Below are 18,310 nucleotides of genomic sequence, written 5' to 3' on the forward strand. Positions count from 1 at the left end.
CTGAAAATTCAAAAGGTAGGCAAAAATCATCTAATTTCAGAGAATACTAATCCTTGTCTGTATTTAGACAAGTATATTTTAAGACATCTAAGAACATTATAAAATGTTTACATACAGCTAAGATAAGCATTAAGGTTATCGTTACTTTAAGTGGTAGCAAAGCAAGCTCTGCTACTGTTTAACTATTTTAATGGAAAAAAGTAAGTTCAACTAGTACTACAAAACTTATTCTGAGTAAGGAAAAGCTGCACTTTATTCTGAGTAAGGAAAAGCTTAATAGATAAAATCAGAATCTGAACAATCAAACAACAAATTTATTCTCAACTTAAGATAACATTCACAACTGAAACAAGGAGCATATAATACCTTAACAGCTCTGACCCCTTTCAATAAGTTGTAGGAATGTTTGTAAGCTGGGAATTTAATACTTTTTATTAATATTTGAGTAGTTTGGGCTCCATTCCAACTTTCCAAAAGAAAATATTTTTCTCCTTTTAAACTGTCAAGTTAACATCATTTTGTGTTACAAAGGCAGAATTCCAGACTGACATTAGATCACAAGCTGCAATAGTATTTTGGGTTTCTTCCTCAAAACTAAGTGAGGAAGCACAAATTCATTTTACCAACTAATAATTCAAGTTAAAATAACACTGATATTCCCATTCTGGAAAAAACATCACAAGTTCTTGTACATGCAAGATTTAGTAGAAAACCTTGTCTCCTCTGAAATAAACACTGCTTCAACAATTGACCTGCATCATCTGTGCCCATTTTCAGGAGTATAAATACAACCATTAAGACTGACATTAAGATCCATTCTACATTTTTTAGCATTTCAACCAGCAATTCAAGGATGGTAACTCAGACCCTAATTAGTCTTCCTCATTATCTCAGATCCTTGAACGCATTCCCTCATCATTGAGTTCATACTTACTGTTCGAAGGTCTCCAATGCGCTTTTCAAGTAGCATAGGCAGACCTTCTGGGAGGGCAGGCACCTGCTTGGGTGTCATGACCTGAGAGGTGTAGGTTGCCTGAGTGACATTTCCATTTTCTCCTGACAGCTCAGATACTGGGCTGCCATCAGAAGTGCCATCAAGCAACTTGTCAAAGTCAATGTCTCCCAACATCTCCAGGGCACTTTCAGCTTCTTGCAGGAGCTCACGTTCATTTGTGCTACCAAAAATGGAGAGGACAGGATCATTGATCCTAAGATTCAAGTCAGAGATATCATTTCCTGCACTGAGAGAGGAAGAAGGAATTTTACTAGGGGTAGAGGTTGCAATAGTCACTGGAGGTTTTGGACTAGATTCCTTCTTCCTCATGGCTTCCTTCTCCTTTTGAAATTTACGGATCATGGCAGCCAGAGAGAGTGAGTCTTTATAAAATTTCTTTTTCTTCTTTTCAGACTTGTGTGAATTTAAGGCCATTACTCTGTAGAGGAAAGAAATCTTTCATTAGAATGCATGTGACTTTGCTAAAGGTGACAAAGGCCTTGAAAAATTTGGGAGTTTAGCGCAATTAAAAAGTTAGCAACAGTAAACAAGTACTTTGTGTTTCCATCTTCAGACTCTTCTACCAATCATCTCAAACCCTTGCTTGTCATGTGATGTCATGTTCAACAGATTTTTTTTGTGGGCACACTAAGTTTTGCGTACATTAAGGTAAATCTCATTTACTCTAGACTTCTATTTAATTGTGGAGAAGTTGGCACAGTTGTTAAACTTACAGGTAGACTGATGCTACTAAAACACTTAAAACTTGCATCTCTGACTGATGAACAAGTATCAGGTTGCTTTAAGTTTAGACACACTGCATATGTTAAAATAATTCTCTTCACCGCTAAGAATTTTGACATGCAGGGTCAACATCTATATACTACTCAAATTGAGCATCTCTCCCCCCAGTTCATCACCTTAATAAAAAAAAATACTATCAACAGATTTTCGATACCAACTTGAATATTTGTAATAAGACAACTTTCACTCAAGGACAATTTTACAGAAGGCACCATCTTAATCCTTCCATGCTAACCTCAGAATACCTTTGTGTGCTTTCCTGTGTTAAGAAACACACAGGATAATCAAGGTATGTTTGAAGTTTTCCAGAATAAAAACCTAGGGATAGGAAATTAATTTTCGTTAGAAGGTGGAGAAGAAAGATGCAATTCTTACTGTCAGAAAACTCTGGGTAGGACAATGATGGATAATGCTATTCATAGACTCAACATTTCCATGTTTTCCATAATTCATCTTTCTCTGTTTAACTACTCATTCAGAATTTTAGGGGAGAAGAAAGTTAGTTCATAGGATTTACTTAAGGAAAAAAAAATTCAAAATCAAAACCTGTTAGCTACTAAATATAGCTTAACATTACAGTATCCCGAACAGCTATGATAATCTTGCTACCGCATGTGATCTCTAAACCAAACTTCATACACAATTCTAGAGTTTATCTGAAGAAAGAAACCTACCCCAACTGCTTCGGAACTTTCATTTTCCGAGGCTTCTTCTCCTTTTCCGTCCCTTCATCTTTCCGCTTGCGCTTCTTCATTCCACGATCTTCGCTTTCTTTTAACTTTGCTATCTACAAAACAGATTAAATAAAAGACAATGATTCTTCCATCCTAAAGCACTTTTACAGCAAGAAACCTTTCGTTTTCCTTACACTTTCCAATTTGGAGTCATGAAGAATATCTTGATGTGTGTAAAGACAAACAGTACAACTGCATTTACAGCAGCAATTGAAGTTACTGACAATTCTCCATCATTAATTTAAAAAAAAAGTTACTGAGTTCAGCGTTCTCAGTAAGAAAAATACTTTGAGGCACAGGCAGACTGATACCCAACCAGCGTGAGCAGCAGCCACCTGGGAAAACCAAACTTGCCCTACCTTCTTTTGCTACCAGTTCCATTGAAATGTACAATATAGTACTGTATGGAACATATTTTTCACTAATTTACATCATCAGTCTCCCCTCCAAACTTCTTGCCCGTCCTTAGCTTACTTGCAGAAGCTGGGTGGGAAGGCTGAGTAGGGAAAAAGAACCTTCACGCAGTGCTAGCATTATGCAGCAACAGTCAAAACATTGCTGAGTTATCAACGCTGTGTTAGTTACAAATCTAAATCACAACACCATACAGGCTGCTATGAAAACAGTTAAGCGCACAGAACAGTAAGCTGTTTGTGAAAGACAGTACATGTACTTCTAACACAGCTACTCTTATGTTCTGAATTTATTTTAATAGGTATTTTGCTTTAAGTGTTATGCAGAATATTAGGAACGATTTCAAATCCTTTTTTTTCCTGCAGAATTACAAAAGCAGTTAGAAAACTTATGTTTTCATCATATGTAATGAAATTCTTATAAAATTCAGGAATCATCTGTCACTTATTTAAGATGGATAGACATAACTTGCACGCCTGCCTCAACAAGTAATTAGACTTCAGTCTTCAACGACTAAACAACCTGTGGATGTCAGGATTTATTTCCTAAGTGTTTATACAACAGCCACAAAACAGAGATTGTCATGAAACAATACTGCGTATCATTCTGCTTTCAGTCTCTTCATTTGAGGCATCCTAAGCATATCAAATCTTCCCGAGCGTCCACTAAGTTTGAAGTGCTGTATAAAAAGCATAATTAAAATCACTCACTTTAGGTGGCCTATGCTTCTTATCTTCTGCAAAGTCTTCATCCTCTGAGTCAGACGCCTGGCGGAACTGCAGTGTACCAGTGTTGATATAAAACCCTCCGTATTTGGTTGTCAGGGATGCAGGAACCAATTCATCATACTAGACAGGAAAAAAGAAAATGAGTTTATCATCACCTCTTAATAAAATGAACATGCAGTTCACTTACCAGTTCCTATACATGAAAATTATACAGAAGTGTATTGAAAAACTTATTGGCTAGTGCACAGAACTCTAATATCATAGAATCACCTTTGTACTTCCAAAATAATGCCTTTTTCTTTGAAGTAAAGATCTCAGTATTAGGAAAAACTGCTTTCTGAATGAAGTGAGGATGGACACAGAGGCTTCTTCTTCTGAGGAAAACACCTTTCAACGTTTTTTTCCAAAATTCTCTCTCTGACAGCACGTTACATTATACTAGAAGTTAAACCGCATGATACCTCAGCTATATGAACAATGACATACCACCTGCTTACAAGCAATTTTACTACTTACTTCACTACTTACGAGTTGTTTTTGTCCTGACACTAGGTAGGTACATTGCTAATTATTTCTGTCTACTACAGCCTTACAGGCATACCAGTGACATCATTGGTCTAATACGAATTCTGTAAAAACACTGCCTCTATTGATTTTAAATGGTAGTTTCATAACTTTTATTGAACGTCCTTCAATTTTATCAGAGAATTCTATAGTTCAAACTAATAACACCTTCTGTTACTCATACACTTCTCTCACAGCCCTTTAAGTTATCTGCAAATGATAGCTCTGAAGTTATTTCCAGAGCTTATTTCTCACCTTTTTAAAAAAAAAAAAAAAATCAATCTGAACAATCACCATTTTGCAACAGAAGAAACCTAACCTATATCAGAATTTTTATGAAATTGAATGTTATAACCAGGAAATAAGACTGGCGGAGTAGAGATGCTTAAAACAAGCATTAAAAAGTTCTCTGATGATATGCTTTTTTTCTTCTTTGAGAGCCACAGTAAAGCTCATCTTCTTCCTGATTATTTTTCATTAATACAAAAACTCTGCAGCGCATTTGACACACAGACTGTTCCAACACACTTAACGTTTCTTACCAACTCTAATCACAGTGCCTACTCAAAAACCTGTTTCTCGTACAAAGTTCTGTAGTTTTCTTTTGTCTGGGATAGCATTTTTAACATGACAAGCATAGCCACAGTATCTGCCAGTTTACTTCCAATTTTGTATGTTGAATATGACATCCCCTCTTCTACAAATACTACAATGTTAGGACTTGCTTTGTTGAAAATCAAATGTGTTTTCATTCTGTTTAGATAGTTAAAGCCGCAAGAAGTTTCAACCTCTTTTAAGCACTACTTTGTATCGTACTTAGCTTATATGAAGGAATTTCCAAGTTAGAATTACAAAGCTGTATCAAAAATATTGAAGTCAAAGGCATAGGAAAAGTAGTCAGTATTAGGTAAGGTAGAAGATAGGATTAATCATATTTCTCAACTGGCAGCATTTTCAGATTACGACATTTTCCCCCAGTATTATAAAAAAAATCCGTCAATCTCTATGAAATATATTGTAAATAACAAAGTTTTGCAAGAGTTGAAAAGATGAGTAGATCCATTCAAGTTTTATGCATAAGTATCAAAAAAGCAAGCCATGACAGTGTCTGCAAGCAAACTGTGGGAAGGTTGCCTTGACAATGTCATTATCACCACACTGAAGGTCAAAGTTGCCCTGAACTACTCCAAATTCTAACTACTGGACTTGGTTTTCAAATACTGAAAATGGTAAAATGGTGAGCTTAATAAACAACAAATAAAATTCTGTAAGCCACAGCCTGTCAAGAAGGATAAAAAGAATGCCTGAGACCAAGCTGCTGACAAAGATAAAGAGGAAACATTTTCAGGACCTACAAAGAGTTACAAAATACCAAAAAGATACAATGACAATGCAGTGACTAAATCAATTTCTGTCCTTCTTCTGAAAGAAAGGGTAGGAGCATGACACACCTTAGATGTACGCACTCGGCAGGGGAAAAGGCCTATTGTGAATTACAGCTGCAAGCAATAAATATTTGGTAGCAAGGCCAAATGATTAAGAATTAAGTAGGATACTTGAGAAGGAGACAATGTGCTTCTTGTTTTGAAGCTTGAACTAGCAGGCCTTCCACTGCATGTCTGTTAAGACAATACCTGCCAGAATTCAACAGGTTGAAAAAATTAGTAGGGCAAGTACACACAGTTTTAACTGAAGACCTGAGATCACTTACAGGAAGGGAACACACACAGTGCGAGGCACAATCAGCTACCAGGTTAGTTCATTTCCCCTGCACACGATGAAAGTATACTGAAGATACTAATAGAGATACGCTTTAAGAACTAAAAAGCCCGGGCTACCAAAAGCATTAAAAAAGAAAAAAGTTATGCAGAAGAGGAAAACAGTTAAACACTTAAACAGGTAAGCTGGGTAGAACAGCCTCAACTGGAGACATACGTGAATTTGATCTGAGTAAGTGATTAGAGATTTCAATGAGTCATTGCCTTTATCTTCTTGGAATGGAAGACTTAACATGCAGTAGAGGAAGGCCAAAAAAACAGAAAAGAAGAGCGATGACAATCTATGAAATACCCTGAGATCACATGAAAAACTAGTACAAAAAAGCAGGAGACTATTAATTGGATAAATTGAAAGCAATTGAAAGCAAAGTGATTTAGTTATGGACTTGCCATTCGCCTAAGAGACCAGGAGAATCATGCAAAGTAAACTGAAGAGTGGAGGCTGGTTAAGAACTTCAGAGAAATCTGATGTTTTTCCACAGGCTCTCAGAACCAGCTTCATTAAGTACAAGGAGATGAAAGGGAAAGAAAATAAGTGATTATCCACAGTACTTAACAGAGCAGGCATTTCCCTTTTGAGCTGACAGGGCACGAACTGAATTGGTGAGGTTGGGGCCATATGGGATCAAACCAGAAGAATACACTAGTTGCCAAGTTTGGAGGAGAAAGCACACAGTCAAAGCTGGGACCATTATTGTAAATAGTAAAGAACAAATGCAGGGAAACACAACAAAGACTTGGCTGCAGAGCAGTAAAGGAAGCCCTGGAGAACATAAAAGTAAGGATTAAAGACAGTCCACAAGTGAGAAAGCCATGAATCGCTGCAGATCATTAGTATGATCAACATGCTACGTGGCACAGATCCATAAGAACAAGTCAACTGCAAAGACAGAATTCATTTAATATACAGATGAACAAACTTCCATAACAGCCAGCAGCAAACAAAGACAGCAAGACGTGGAAGTGCAACTTATCAATTGAGGTTTCAACAGCTTCTGCTGAGGACTATGAATTTAATCTGACTTTCAAAGACCTTTTTGACATTCACTTCTCCTTAACCCTTGACAGAATTTACTTTTTTCTATTAAATTTTGAGTTTTCCTCAACCTACCAAACAAGGTATAACTTACAACTTTACATTTCATTTTCTTTCCAACCTACCTACCTACAAGGGGGTCCTACAGACTACAACGTACCTCATGTCTCGCCAACATAACCCATCTCCTACTGCCCTAATTCAACAGAAAATTTGAATACGATTGTATAAGATATTGGCAACAGCTAGATTAAACTTCATTTTGAAGTTTCTTCAGGATTTTCAATTAAACAGCATACAGCTTCTGCAACTTCCGAATCTTCTGATGAAATCATTTCAAGACTTTTGCTTTCAATTAGCTTTTTCTGTGCATGAAATCAGAGGATGCTCTTCTCTGATCCTATTATTTAAGGAAAATGGTTTAACCCCTTTCCAATGGTCTAATCTTTCTTATACATACCAAGAGTACTGCATCCAGGTCTGGGGCCCCCAACACAAGACAGATGTAGATCTGTCAGAACGGGTCCAGAGGAGGGCCACAAAGTTGATCAGAGCGCTTGAGCACTTCTCCTACAGTGAAAGGCTGAGAGAGCCGTGCTCAACCTAAACATAAGGCTCTGTGGTAACCTTATTGCAGCTTTTCAATACTTAAAGGGAGCTTATAAAAAAAAGAAAAGATGAAGAACAACTTTTTGCTTAGTCGGATAGCGACAGGGCAAGGGGGAATGGTTTTAAACTAAAAGAGGTGAGATTTAGATTAGAGGTTAGCAGGAAATCCTTCACTTAGAGGGTGGTGAGCCTTCACTCAGAGGGTGGTGAGGCACTGGAACAGGTTGCCCAGAGAAGCTGTGGATGCCCCATCCCTGGAGGTGTTCAAGGCCTTGGATGAGGCCTTGACCAACCTGATCTAGCGGGTGGCATCCCTGCCCATGGCAGGGGGGTTGGAAGTAGATGATATTTAAAGTCCCTTCCAACCTGAGCCATTCTGTGATTCATATGACTCTACAGTATGTTTTCAGACAAAAAACTGAACTATCTTCTAGAAAAACAACATAATAGAATAGGCAACGTAATCTTGAACAAGGTTAAGGGTGAACTATCCGTTGCTTTTCTAATCCAAGACGACATCAAAAACAAGCAGGAAGAACTTTCTAATGCTAAAGAAGGGTCCTCTTCCACAACGTATAGTTAAGTTTTTTGTTTGTTTGTTTAAAATCCTGGGACAAAGGACAGCTGGCAAAACACAACAGAATAAGGCATAACAGACTATTAAATAAAGATTAACACATGGCTCAGGATAGTCTAGTCTACAATAGCCTCCTAGAATACCCCTAGCTGTTAGCAATAGTTAGTATATTGTAATCTGTCAGCCTACCTTGAGTCAAATATCAATGTGTTATACATTGCCTTATTTTGTTCTTCCCCTAACCACCTTTGATACTCCTCCACCAAGTACCAGAGTCAGGCTAATAGCGTAATTGACCTTCAGTACCCAAGAAGAAATTCTTGTTGCCTTGAAAATGTTTCAGCCTAAGTTATAAAATGCATGGCCACTCATGTGACTACCTTTATCTGTTCAACTTGATTCCTTCTGAGATTGAGCTCTGACACACACTGCATATTTAGCTGTAATAAAAACAATCAACTGTACTTTCAGTGTAATGTTTAACCCCTCCAGCTTTCATGTTTCAGAATTGCTAGAACACTATTGAAAAGTTATGCTCTCCTTTCCCATTCATTTACCATGAATGTGACCTGCCACTTAAAACACTTCAGACAAGTGCTCTTATCAAAGACCTATGATTTTGGCAAGTTAAAAACTGCTTTATATTACAGTAATAGCTATGTTTGTATTTTTTTTTTTTTTTTCCAAAACACTCAACTTCCTTGTCCTGCTTAATAATGAAGATGAGTTGATCCTTGACCAGGATCTACTGCTCCAGGAGCTCCAATTACTATGAAAATAAACTTTGTGCTTTTCAAAAAAAATGAAGTTTGACACAAAAAAAGGCAAAAAAATGCTATACCTATTAGCAATATTATTTCTTATTTCTCACTCCAAAAGTCTTGACATTACCAATTTAAACAATACTACAAATGCCAGATATATGTTTGTTTTTTCAAGTAGCTAAGCAGATGCTGAGCTTTGTTTCTGAATTGTCCCCCTGAGTTCTTGAAGTACATGGAACAGTCCTAAGGTATCTGGTTGAAACACAGGCCAGAACACGAGATTAAAAAAATTATTTATTCCTTCCTAAAAATGGGTATGAGATTTTGTACTGGGCTTATGTGGCAAGGTTGATAGCGGGGGGGCTGCAGGGATGGCCTCTGTGAGAGGCCCCACGTCAGGTAAGAGCCAGTGCCAGCCCCCTCCAAAAGGGACCTGCCACTGGCCAAACCTGAGCCAATGAGCAACACTGGTTGTGCCTCTGTGAGAGCATATTGAAGATAAAAAAAAAAATGCTGCAGAGAAGCAGTTGGAGAAAGGAGAGAAAATGTAGAGAGAACCAGTCCTGCAGACCCCAAGGTGAGTGCAGCAGGAGGTGCTCCAGGCACGCAGCACAAGTTCCCCCGCAGCCTGTGGAGAGGCCCCTGGTGGAGCAGGCTGTCCCCCTGCAGCCCATGGGTCCCACATGGAGCAGATCTCCACGCTGCAGCCCGTGGAGGAGCCCCCGGTGGAGCAGGTGGATGTGGCCTGGAGGAGGCTGCGGCCCATGGAGAGCCCCCACAGGAGCATGCCCCGGGCCGGAGCTGCAGCCCACGCAGGAGCAGGGGGTCTGGGGGGAGCTGCCACCCGTGGGGGACCTACGGTAGGTCCAATGGTACAGACCTATATTGGAGCAGCCTGTGGAAAACCCAAGTAGGATCAGTTTGGGAAGGACTGCATCCTGTAAGAGGGACCCCATGCTGGAGAGTGAAGAAAGTGACCATGAAGGAGAAGAAACAAAGTGTTATGGACAGGCTGTGATTTCCACTCCCCTGCACCACTTGGGGTAGTACAGTGGCGGTAAGGAGGCAGAAGGTAGATGGAGGGGAAGTGGTTTTAGTTTGCTTTTAGTTCTCACTACTCTAGGCCGCTATTAATTGGCGATAAATTGATCTTCCCCAAGTCAAGTCTGCATGGCTTGCAGCAGCAACTGGTGAGCAATCTCCCTGTCCTTATCAAAAGGCACAAGGTTTTTTTCATTGTATTTTCTCTTCCTGTTCTGCTGAGAAGGTGGAGTGAGAGCAGCTGTGTGATGCTTGGCTCCCTCACAGTGTTAAACCACAACAGTATATAGTTGTATATAGTTCTGCATTAAGCAGAACAGTATCTGCTTTGTTTGGTACTTCGCTTTACATCCTTATTTATCTTGTAGGGAGGAGGGATACAAAGTAAAGAAAATCTCCTAATTGAAGTTTATCCCTGTATTCATAAGTATGCATATGACATGTCAGCTGCCATCTACCTTGAAGACACCTGGGAAGCATGCAAGATATCTTTTATTAAAGGTGACACTGTGCACTACTCCCCAGCCACTGGGCAAAGTGACAGTAAACAAGGAAGACAGGACAGTAATAACACAAGTCCATAGCCAAGGAAACAGCTAATAAGTGAATCTCTTAAAAAAAAAACACAACAAAACTTTAATGCACCCTCATATGTTTAGTGAGGATGAGGTTTGTTACAGAGGCCTACAAAAGCAGCTTTTCCCCTGTGAAAAATACAGCAAAGCTAAATTTATCTCTCAATCCAACATGGAGGATGTTTAATGATAAAACCTATGTAGCATTTCTCCTGTATAAGCCTCTATAGCATTAGCACATCAATAGTTTGGGTCATTTTGTTTAAGAACCAGTATTTTTGCTTGAGAAAAACGTTTTCCATAGCTAGGTATAAAAAGGCTTCTTAAAGTAGGAAGGATGGGAGAGCAACATCAAGTGGGCCTAGAACATCATCCGGCCCAGGACTCCACAAGAAAAAAAAAAGGTAAAAATGACAACCACCACACTGAGCTCTGCCATTCCCCCAGTAGGTACCACTCTCACTGGGAAAGAGCATCTGAGCTAATCGAGATTCTTGAGCAAGATGCTGTTACTGACAATCAGGTTGAAGTTTTAGATCACAACACCGGAACTCTTGAGAGGATGCTATGGTGGGAGAGAAGAGGATATTAAATCTATCACATCTTTAATAACCCTAGAGATTACAAGATGAAGCAAATCAAATTTATCCTGCGAACAGGGGAAACTGTATACCACAATACAGAATTTTTGCAAAGACTAAGCCCTTAAATTACAGGGTCTTACAGGGAAACCGAACAGGTAACAGCTACTTTACCAGTGTGTTCAGAATCACTACAAATCAACATAAGCCTCAAAAGGCTGTCCTTTAAAGAGGGTCTGAGCTCTTGAGGCAAGATGTAGCTAAACAAAAATGAGCTCTTCCTAATTTGAAGTACCTGTTTTGGAAAAACTTCCCTTGAATGAGAAAACACTAGTAGATTAGTTTCCTCTGCGCAGCAGCAGAGGACTCATACAGCAGTGCTTAGAAGGCTGCTGTGAAGTCGTGAATATAGAAGACTGGTTTAAATACATGGCCTTGGGTGTCCAAACTACTGAACTGCATGCTACCCAGTCAACACCTCCACTGCTCTTGACATTCGTGTTTTGCCTCAGTTCCTGTCAGTATGGCTGCTTCAAGACAACTTATACTGCTTACAGATTTCTAGGTGGACTGTTCTCCCTCTGTGCTCATCTACCCAACAATGGGGAAGGTGCTAGGTGGTCTTGGCTTTGGATGTGCAGGTGTTCTTACCTACAAGTAAGAGGTAACAGCATACTTGTTCACTAAACGCCATGTATTACTTCAGATGCCTGTTCTATATGACAGCAGAAAATTCAGAGAGCACCCCTTGGAACCTCTATCAATATAAAGCTTACATAGTCATGAAGGCATGCAACCAATCAAATATTCAGAGCTCATCAAGAAAGCAAGCAGCCCAGCCAAACCAGGCGCACAGGCAAGTGTACACATGTCCATGCAAGAAGAATATAGGGGAAGCAGAAACCTACAGAACACCATTCTGCAATGAATGTTGTTGTGGGCAATTTACAATATAGCAAAACCTATTTTTAACATCGAAGCAGTGGAAACAGTGAGGAGGGACAGCTTTGTTTGCAGTTTATAAATACTGTTACTACTGCAGAATTCAACTGTTAAGCAAAGATTAGGACTTAACGTCAGACTAGCTGCTACAGAACAGCTAGAAACACCTGCAAGATTGTTTTAATGTAAATTTTATCCGGAATGAAGAGTTCAGTACTGACTTCATACAGTCAAAATGTTCAACCCTACAATATCTACTGAAGCACAGATTTCCCACTTGTCTGCAATTGCATTCAGAGGGGAAAAGCCACTTCTGAACAGACTTTAAAAGCTAACAAAATTATCCAGCGAGGATGGCAAGGTTAAAAACCAGCATATATACTACATACGTCCAAAGCAAATAGCAACCTGTAACCATGCACTTATTCCCATAAGAGGAGACAAGTCTGAAGAATAAGTGACGCAAGAATCATCTGTGTCACTTAGGGTAATATGTACCCAGGTACTTTCCCTCCAATATTTTCCTTTGGCTGGCTTAATGTTTCAGTCCATTGAATTGCTCTTCAAGAGCCCTTACCTCTCTGTGTTCTGTAGCCACAAAGACTTTGACGGTCTTAATGACGCCATACTGCTGAAGTCTTAAATATGCAGTAGACAAGTACTGATTCTTTCCAGAGTAAACAATGAAAGCAAATCTGTAAGAGCAGTAAGAATCTCACGCACAGTCTTTTTCACAGAAGGTGGGGCACCGGCAACCTAGTCCCAAGCCCATCCTACTCTGTAAGGACAGGTACCAGTGCGCTTTAAGGACACTGACCAGAAAAATCCCTTAAGCAGCCCGCTATTATCAGAGCTTTCCAAGAACCTTCCTCCAGAAATACATACCCTGTAGCTGCCTGTACTCCAGTCATATTGAAGTCCATTACCTGAGAATCATGTCATTATAAGATTCCCTGCACTTGATCCTGGTCCCTCCCCCTCAAAAAAGACAGAGAGGAATGATTGCATTCCTGGATCCTTAGAGAAGCCAAATACTGTTACATATGCCATTTGTTATATGCATCTATGTTACGTGTACAAAATTGCTTAATTGCAAATGGATCCAAAGGAAGCAGAATTCAGTAAATCACTTAAGAGTGCCTGCTTTTAAAAACGGGTCTAGTTTTACTGGTTTCATTTCTTCAATAGCATTTTATAACGTTACTTCAACAGTTGGTTTTAGAAAGAAGCTCTCTCTAAAGGTACAAAGAGAATCTGTTTCAGTCCCAAAGACTTCAGACTTTCACACCTGTGACAAGTAAAAGGCCTACAACTCTAAGGAAGCTTTCAATTATTTTTTCCTAGGATACAGAGGGAGACAACAGGACTCCAATCCTGGAGCATTTCAAGAGGTACTCATATGCATTCTCAAGTGTTTGCGTCCTGGACATTAGAGGGTTTTGTATGTTTAGGAAAGCATGTCTTCCAAAAGGAAATAAATCTAGGCTGGGCCTGGCTCTGCATTTCTCAGGGTAAACAGTGATTTAATAGCTGGACACACAGAAGATGAGCAAAACAGACACGCAGGCTTTCCTTCTGGACATTTCCCATTTGCATCTGATAGAATGAGAGATTTCGTTGAACTTAACTCCTACATTACAGGACCCTTAAGCTCTGCAACAGCAACTTAAGACTGCAGCTGGTATACGGTATATTTTTTTCTTCTGTGGATAGAGATGTGAATGAAAGACAAAACAGAGATGGCCTCTCACTAATCTGAATTTATAATGCCGACTCTAAGCATAATGATTTGTTCAGGAGAGCAAGCTTTAGAGAATACACCATTCTCCCCAGTAGCTTCCACAGCTACCACATGACACAACCATCTGGTCCTCTGACAACTGCCTTTTGTATGTTCTTACAGGAGTCTCACAAGAGATATCAGAAGTAAATGCTTCTGCAAATCTAATGGATCTGCTGCTAGTAAAAAGAACAGCATCAGAAGCCGGCACAGTATAAGAAAACTAAGTGGTCAAACCTGATAGACTCACATACAGCTCTGACAGAGACCTGTACACGTACTGAATGTTAATCCAAACCACGTATCAGATCTGTGATAGGTCACAATAATTTTAGAAAAAAATCAAGGTACAACTTAGGTCCTATATCATAAGACATCAGAAGTGATGATGGTTGTCTTCAGCAAGAGCGAGACCCAGGTAAGCCTATAGGCTCAACTGGTTTCTCAGCCAGAGCGAAACATCTGTTTTTACTGATCTGAATATCAGAACCTGACCATTGGAAAGCAAACAGTCTTAGGCCTCCAAATTGTCCCAGTAGCACAACCAAAAGCTGAGGGATATGATAAGAGTTTAAAATTTTAAGAGTTTAAATTTTAGTTGACATTGCCAATGTCAAGCTAGACTAGGAAAAAGGACAACAAATAAATACAAGCTATGATAAGCATCTACAGTAAACTCACTTTCCACACAACTTGCCCATGTGCCTTCAGACTGACTTCACCAAAACAGTATGGAAAGATGAGCTCAGCCTACTACCCACTGTGGTAAATCGCTGAACTTCTCTTGCTCAAGAAGGTACGAGTTCTGCAGCATGCCTTCTGTGTAGCCCATACTGTTCTCAGCAGTATTCAGTGCAACAGCTATATGCTAGAAGCCTCACAGCTCAGTGTTCACAGGATTTCTTTAAAGTTTTTATAACCTTCCCAGATCTAATACCCCATTCAAACTGAGGCTCAGCATAATGTTAACCAATGCACTTCACTTCTATGCTTCTCTTACTCTTTTCTCAGAATTCCTTTTCATCATCATCTCTCCCACTCAAACTTCTAGCACTCTTCTTTTCAGAGCAGCAATCACAGCTGCTTTCTCCAGTGTCACTCAGCAGAGGAAACCGAATGCTGGCTAATATGTCAGGTGGTGTTTTTCAGTTGTTTTTGTTCATTTTTACTTGAATGAACAGTACATCTACTCCTTCCTGGCACCTAACAAAGAACTATAGGAGATTCCCAAAGCTTTTATCATCCACTTGTTCTTCCAAGCTTCTTCCTCATTTTCATTATTTCCTATATCACCTGTAAGATACCTTCAAGTGCCTTCTTATAAGCTTCCAAATAGCCTGATATTGCCTGCACCTAATTCATTTTTTCCTCTTACGTCATTTGAGGTGTGTTCTCATTTCTGAAAAACATTCAGATGAAATAAGCTGTAAAACCCTGCATTTCAGGCAAGCTATTTTATCTCAATTTTGTCAGACACATTCAGTGAATGTTTAGAATTACCAACTTATCCTTATGGGTTTTGGAGAGCAGAATAGTCTCCTGATCTAATACTGGAAATCTAACACCAGTATTAGACTAATAATCCAGACAGCTAGTACAAGAAAATAACAGACAGTATAATTTCAGATCACAGTAAATAAAGTGCACAAATACAAATAACTTCATTTCTAGAACTGTAAAATTAAATACGCAGTATAGTAATGGCTGTCTTAATTCTTGGAGTGCATAATGACATCTGAATCTCACTGCTGAGAGTCTCTCTGAACAAGACTACAAATGCAACTGTTCCTTGGATGTCCAAAGTAACAGGCCCTACGGATTCACACTGGTTATACATGGGCACAAAGTATTTGCCCTCACATTTTTTTCCTCTTTATCAAAAAATAAAGAATTATCTTATTTCTCATTGCTACTTTAATGAGGTTTACTTACTGCTTCAGAATTATCAATGAAAGGGTCTGTTTCATCATAACCATAACCTATATCAATTAGATCCTGCAGGCGATCCTTCCGATGTTTGTGGGGCTTTCCACTCTGGGGGGAAAAAAAAAAGTGTTATATCAGTTGAGAAGAGAGTAAGACTAAGCGAAGTACTGAAGTCCACATAACGTAAGACATTGGAGGGATAGTCGTTCAGGGAATTAGCAGAGTTCCGCTTGCTTTCACGGTTCCTTGAAAATAGTCTATATGAATTAAAAACCAGAAGGCTTAACTTTCATATAGGAAGGAATTCCTACAAATATGCTAAAAAAATGCTGTACAATAGCCTTACCAGAATCATTTCTGAAAGGTATTCACTAGCCACCTGGTTTCTGGGTGATTGCAATACACCTAACATTTTCTGTTTAGAGATGTTTCTCATGCTTTTAAAACTTCTGTTAGTGATAAAAGGACTGAGATAATTTAAGAAGTGTTAAGTTTTTCAGTATGCTACAGGGTCATTACAAAGGAAGAAAAATAGCCTAGCTCTCCCACACAAGATGGATTGCTTCTCTACAACAAAGTGAAGCCTAAGCCAAAACAGAAAGATATTGATCTGGTACTTGCAGATATGGTGTGTATGAGTTTTCAAGAAGTTATAGCATTCACGTAACACAACTGAAGAAAAAGATGCTATGCTGAAATCCTTTGAAATGCAACAATCATCTTGGTTGATAAGCCCAGACATGATAGGGTTATTTGAGTAAGTTAAAGCCAGAAACTGCAGTGCAGACTGTGGGATTCCCTTACCCTAAAATTTCTGTTTGAGCTTGGTGTGACTTTCTACTTGACTTAAAAATAACACTTCCATATTAGAAAAGTACTCAGGTTAAACTGAAGTTTACTTTCTCCTAGACGTATCTATAGTTTACAGCTACAAAAACAGCAATCTGCTTATGATATAAGGCCTAGTCCTCTGACGCCTGCATATTGTGGAAATTGTCTATATATAATTCTCAAAGATAAAATTCTCCTAAAGGCACCACCTTTACTAAAATAGTATCAGGTTCTGCCGTGAATTCAGGACTTGCTCCCCAAAGCTTCTCAGCAGTTCCAGGCATGTTTAGAATGAATCTCTCTTCATTTGTAAGATCCTTCCTATTACAATCCAACGACTATGCAGATATTGTTCAAAAGAGCTATCATCTTTGCTTTTATAAACATAAGCATCCAAACACCACCATGTTAACAGTATATTGCAGAGTTTAAGTTTATACCTATAGCAAAGCACGTGCTCTTGCAAGCAAACAAGAATCTCTCAGGTATAATTAAACAAATAAACACAATAGTCCTGCAAAAAAAATCAAAAGTGAGTTCCATTTCTAATTTGTGTTTCCAAACTATATAATAGGATTTCTAACCCTTCTTATCATTCCTGTTATCCCTTATTCACCTGAATATGATTAGCTATATGACTATATAATTAGTGACTATATGTTCCCAAAACATGCAGGTTTTTTTTGTTTTGTTGTTTTTGCTTTGTTGTTATTTGTTAAGTTTGTACTAAAGACGGAAATCTTAGAAAAAGAGGTAGAACTTAACTCTTCTTAAACTCCAGTGCATGTCATGCAAAAGTTTGTAATTCTCACTACTCTGAGGCACCTGAAGGCTGTCTAAAGAGCACTATATAAACTACACTTTACTTTACTACAGTAATGAGATAGCAGAGGCAAAGTGCAACCCACCTCTGTACCATCTCTTTTTAAGTCCAAGTAACAATTACTAAAAACAGACGAGTGCTCATTGTTCATGAGTTCAAATCTTTCTGCGCCAACGGCTATTTCAGTGTGTACGGCCATTTAAAAAGACTTCTCCCATCTAGTCGATCAAGGGAAACCAGCTGATGTATCTTTTTGGATTTCAGTAAAGCTTTTGACACAATTTCCCATAGGATCCCACTGGACAAAACGTCCAGCGTACAGCTGAACAGAAACATCACACGATGGGTGAGCAATTGGCTGACGCGCAGGGCTCAAAGGGTTGTGGTAAATGGGGCCGCATCAGGATGGCCAACAGTCACTAGTGGGGTCCCCCAAGGCTCTATTTTAGGGCCAGTCCTCTTCAATGTTTTTATGAACAATTTGGATGTAGGACTAGAAGGTGTTTTGAGCAAATTTGCCAATAACACTAAACTTGGAGGAGGAGTTGACTGTTGAGGGTCGAAAGGCCTTGCAGAGAGATCTGGACAGATCGGAGAGCTGGGCAATCACCAACCGCATGAAGTTTAACAAGAGCAAGTGCCAGGTCCTGCACCTGGGACGGGGCAACCCTGGCTATACGTACAGACTGGGCGACGAGATGCTGGAGAGCAGACCTACAGAGAGGGGTCTAGGGGTTCTGGTTGGTAGCAAGCTGAATATGAGCCAACAGCGTGCCCTGGCAGCCAGGAGGGCCAACCGTATCCTGGGG

General features: G+C 39.3%; 1 protein-coding gene across 1 annotated transcript in view; it reads right to left on the reverse strand.

Annotated features, from left to right (window-relative positions):
* UBN2 (ubinuclein 2) overlaps positions 1–18,310 on the reverse strand; it is a 56,417-nt gene that overhangs the window by 28,733 nt on the left and 9,374 nt on the right. Inside the window, exons 3-6 of the mRNA XM_040554949.1 lie at positions 15,854–15,955; positions 3,657–3,794; positions 2,473–2,585; positions 935–1,433 (exon numbers count right to left, since the gene is read on the reverse strand). Of these exons, the coding sequence (XP_040410883.1) occupies positions 935–1,433; positions 2,473–2,585; positions 3,657–3,794; positions 15,854–15,955 (852 nt within the window). The remainder of the gene's footprint in view (positions 1–934; positions 1,434–2,472; positions 2,586–3,656; positions 3,795–15,853; positions 15,956–18,310) is intronic.

This window comes from Cygnus olor, chromosome 1, assembly GCF_009769625.2.
Source record: "Cygnus olor isolate bCygOlo1 chromosome 1, bCygOlo1.pri.v2, whole genome shotgun sequence".
Classification (NCBI taxonomy): Eukaryota; Metazoa; Chordata; class Aves; order Anseriformes; family Anatidae; genus Cygnus; species Cygnus olor.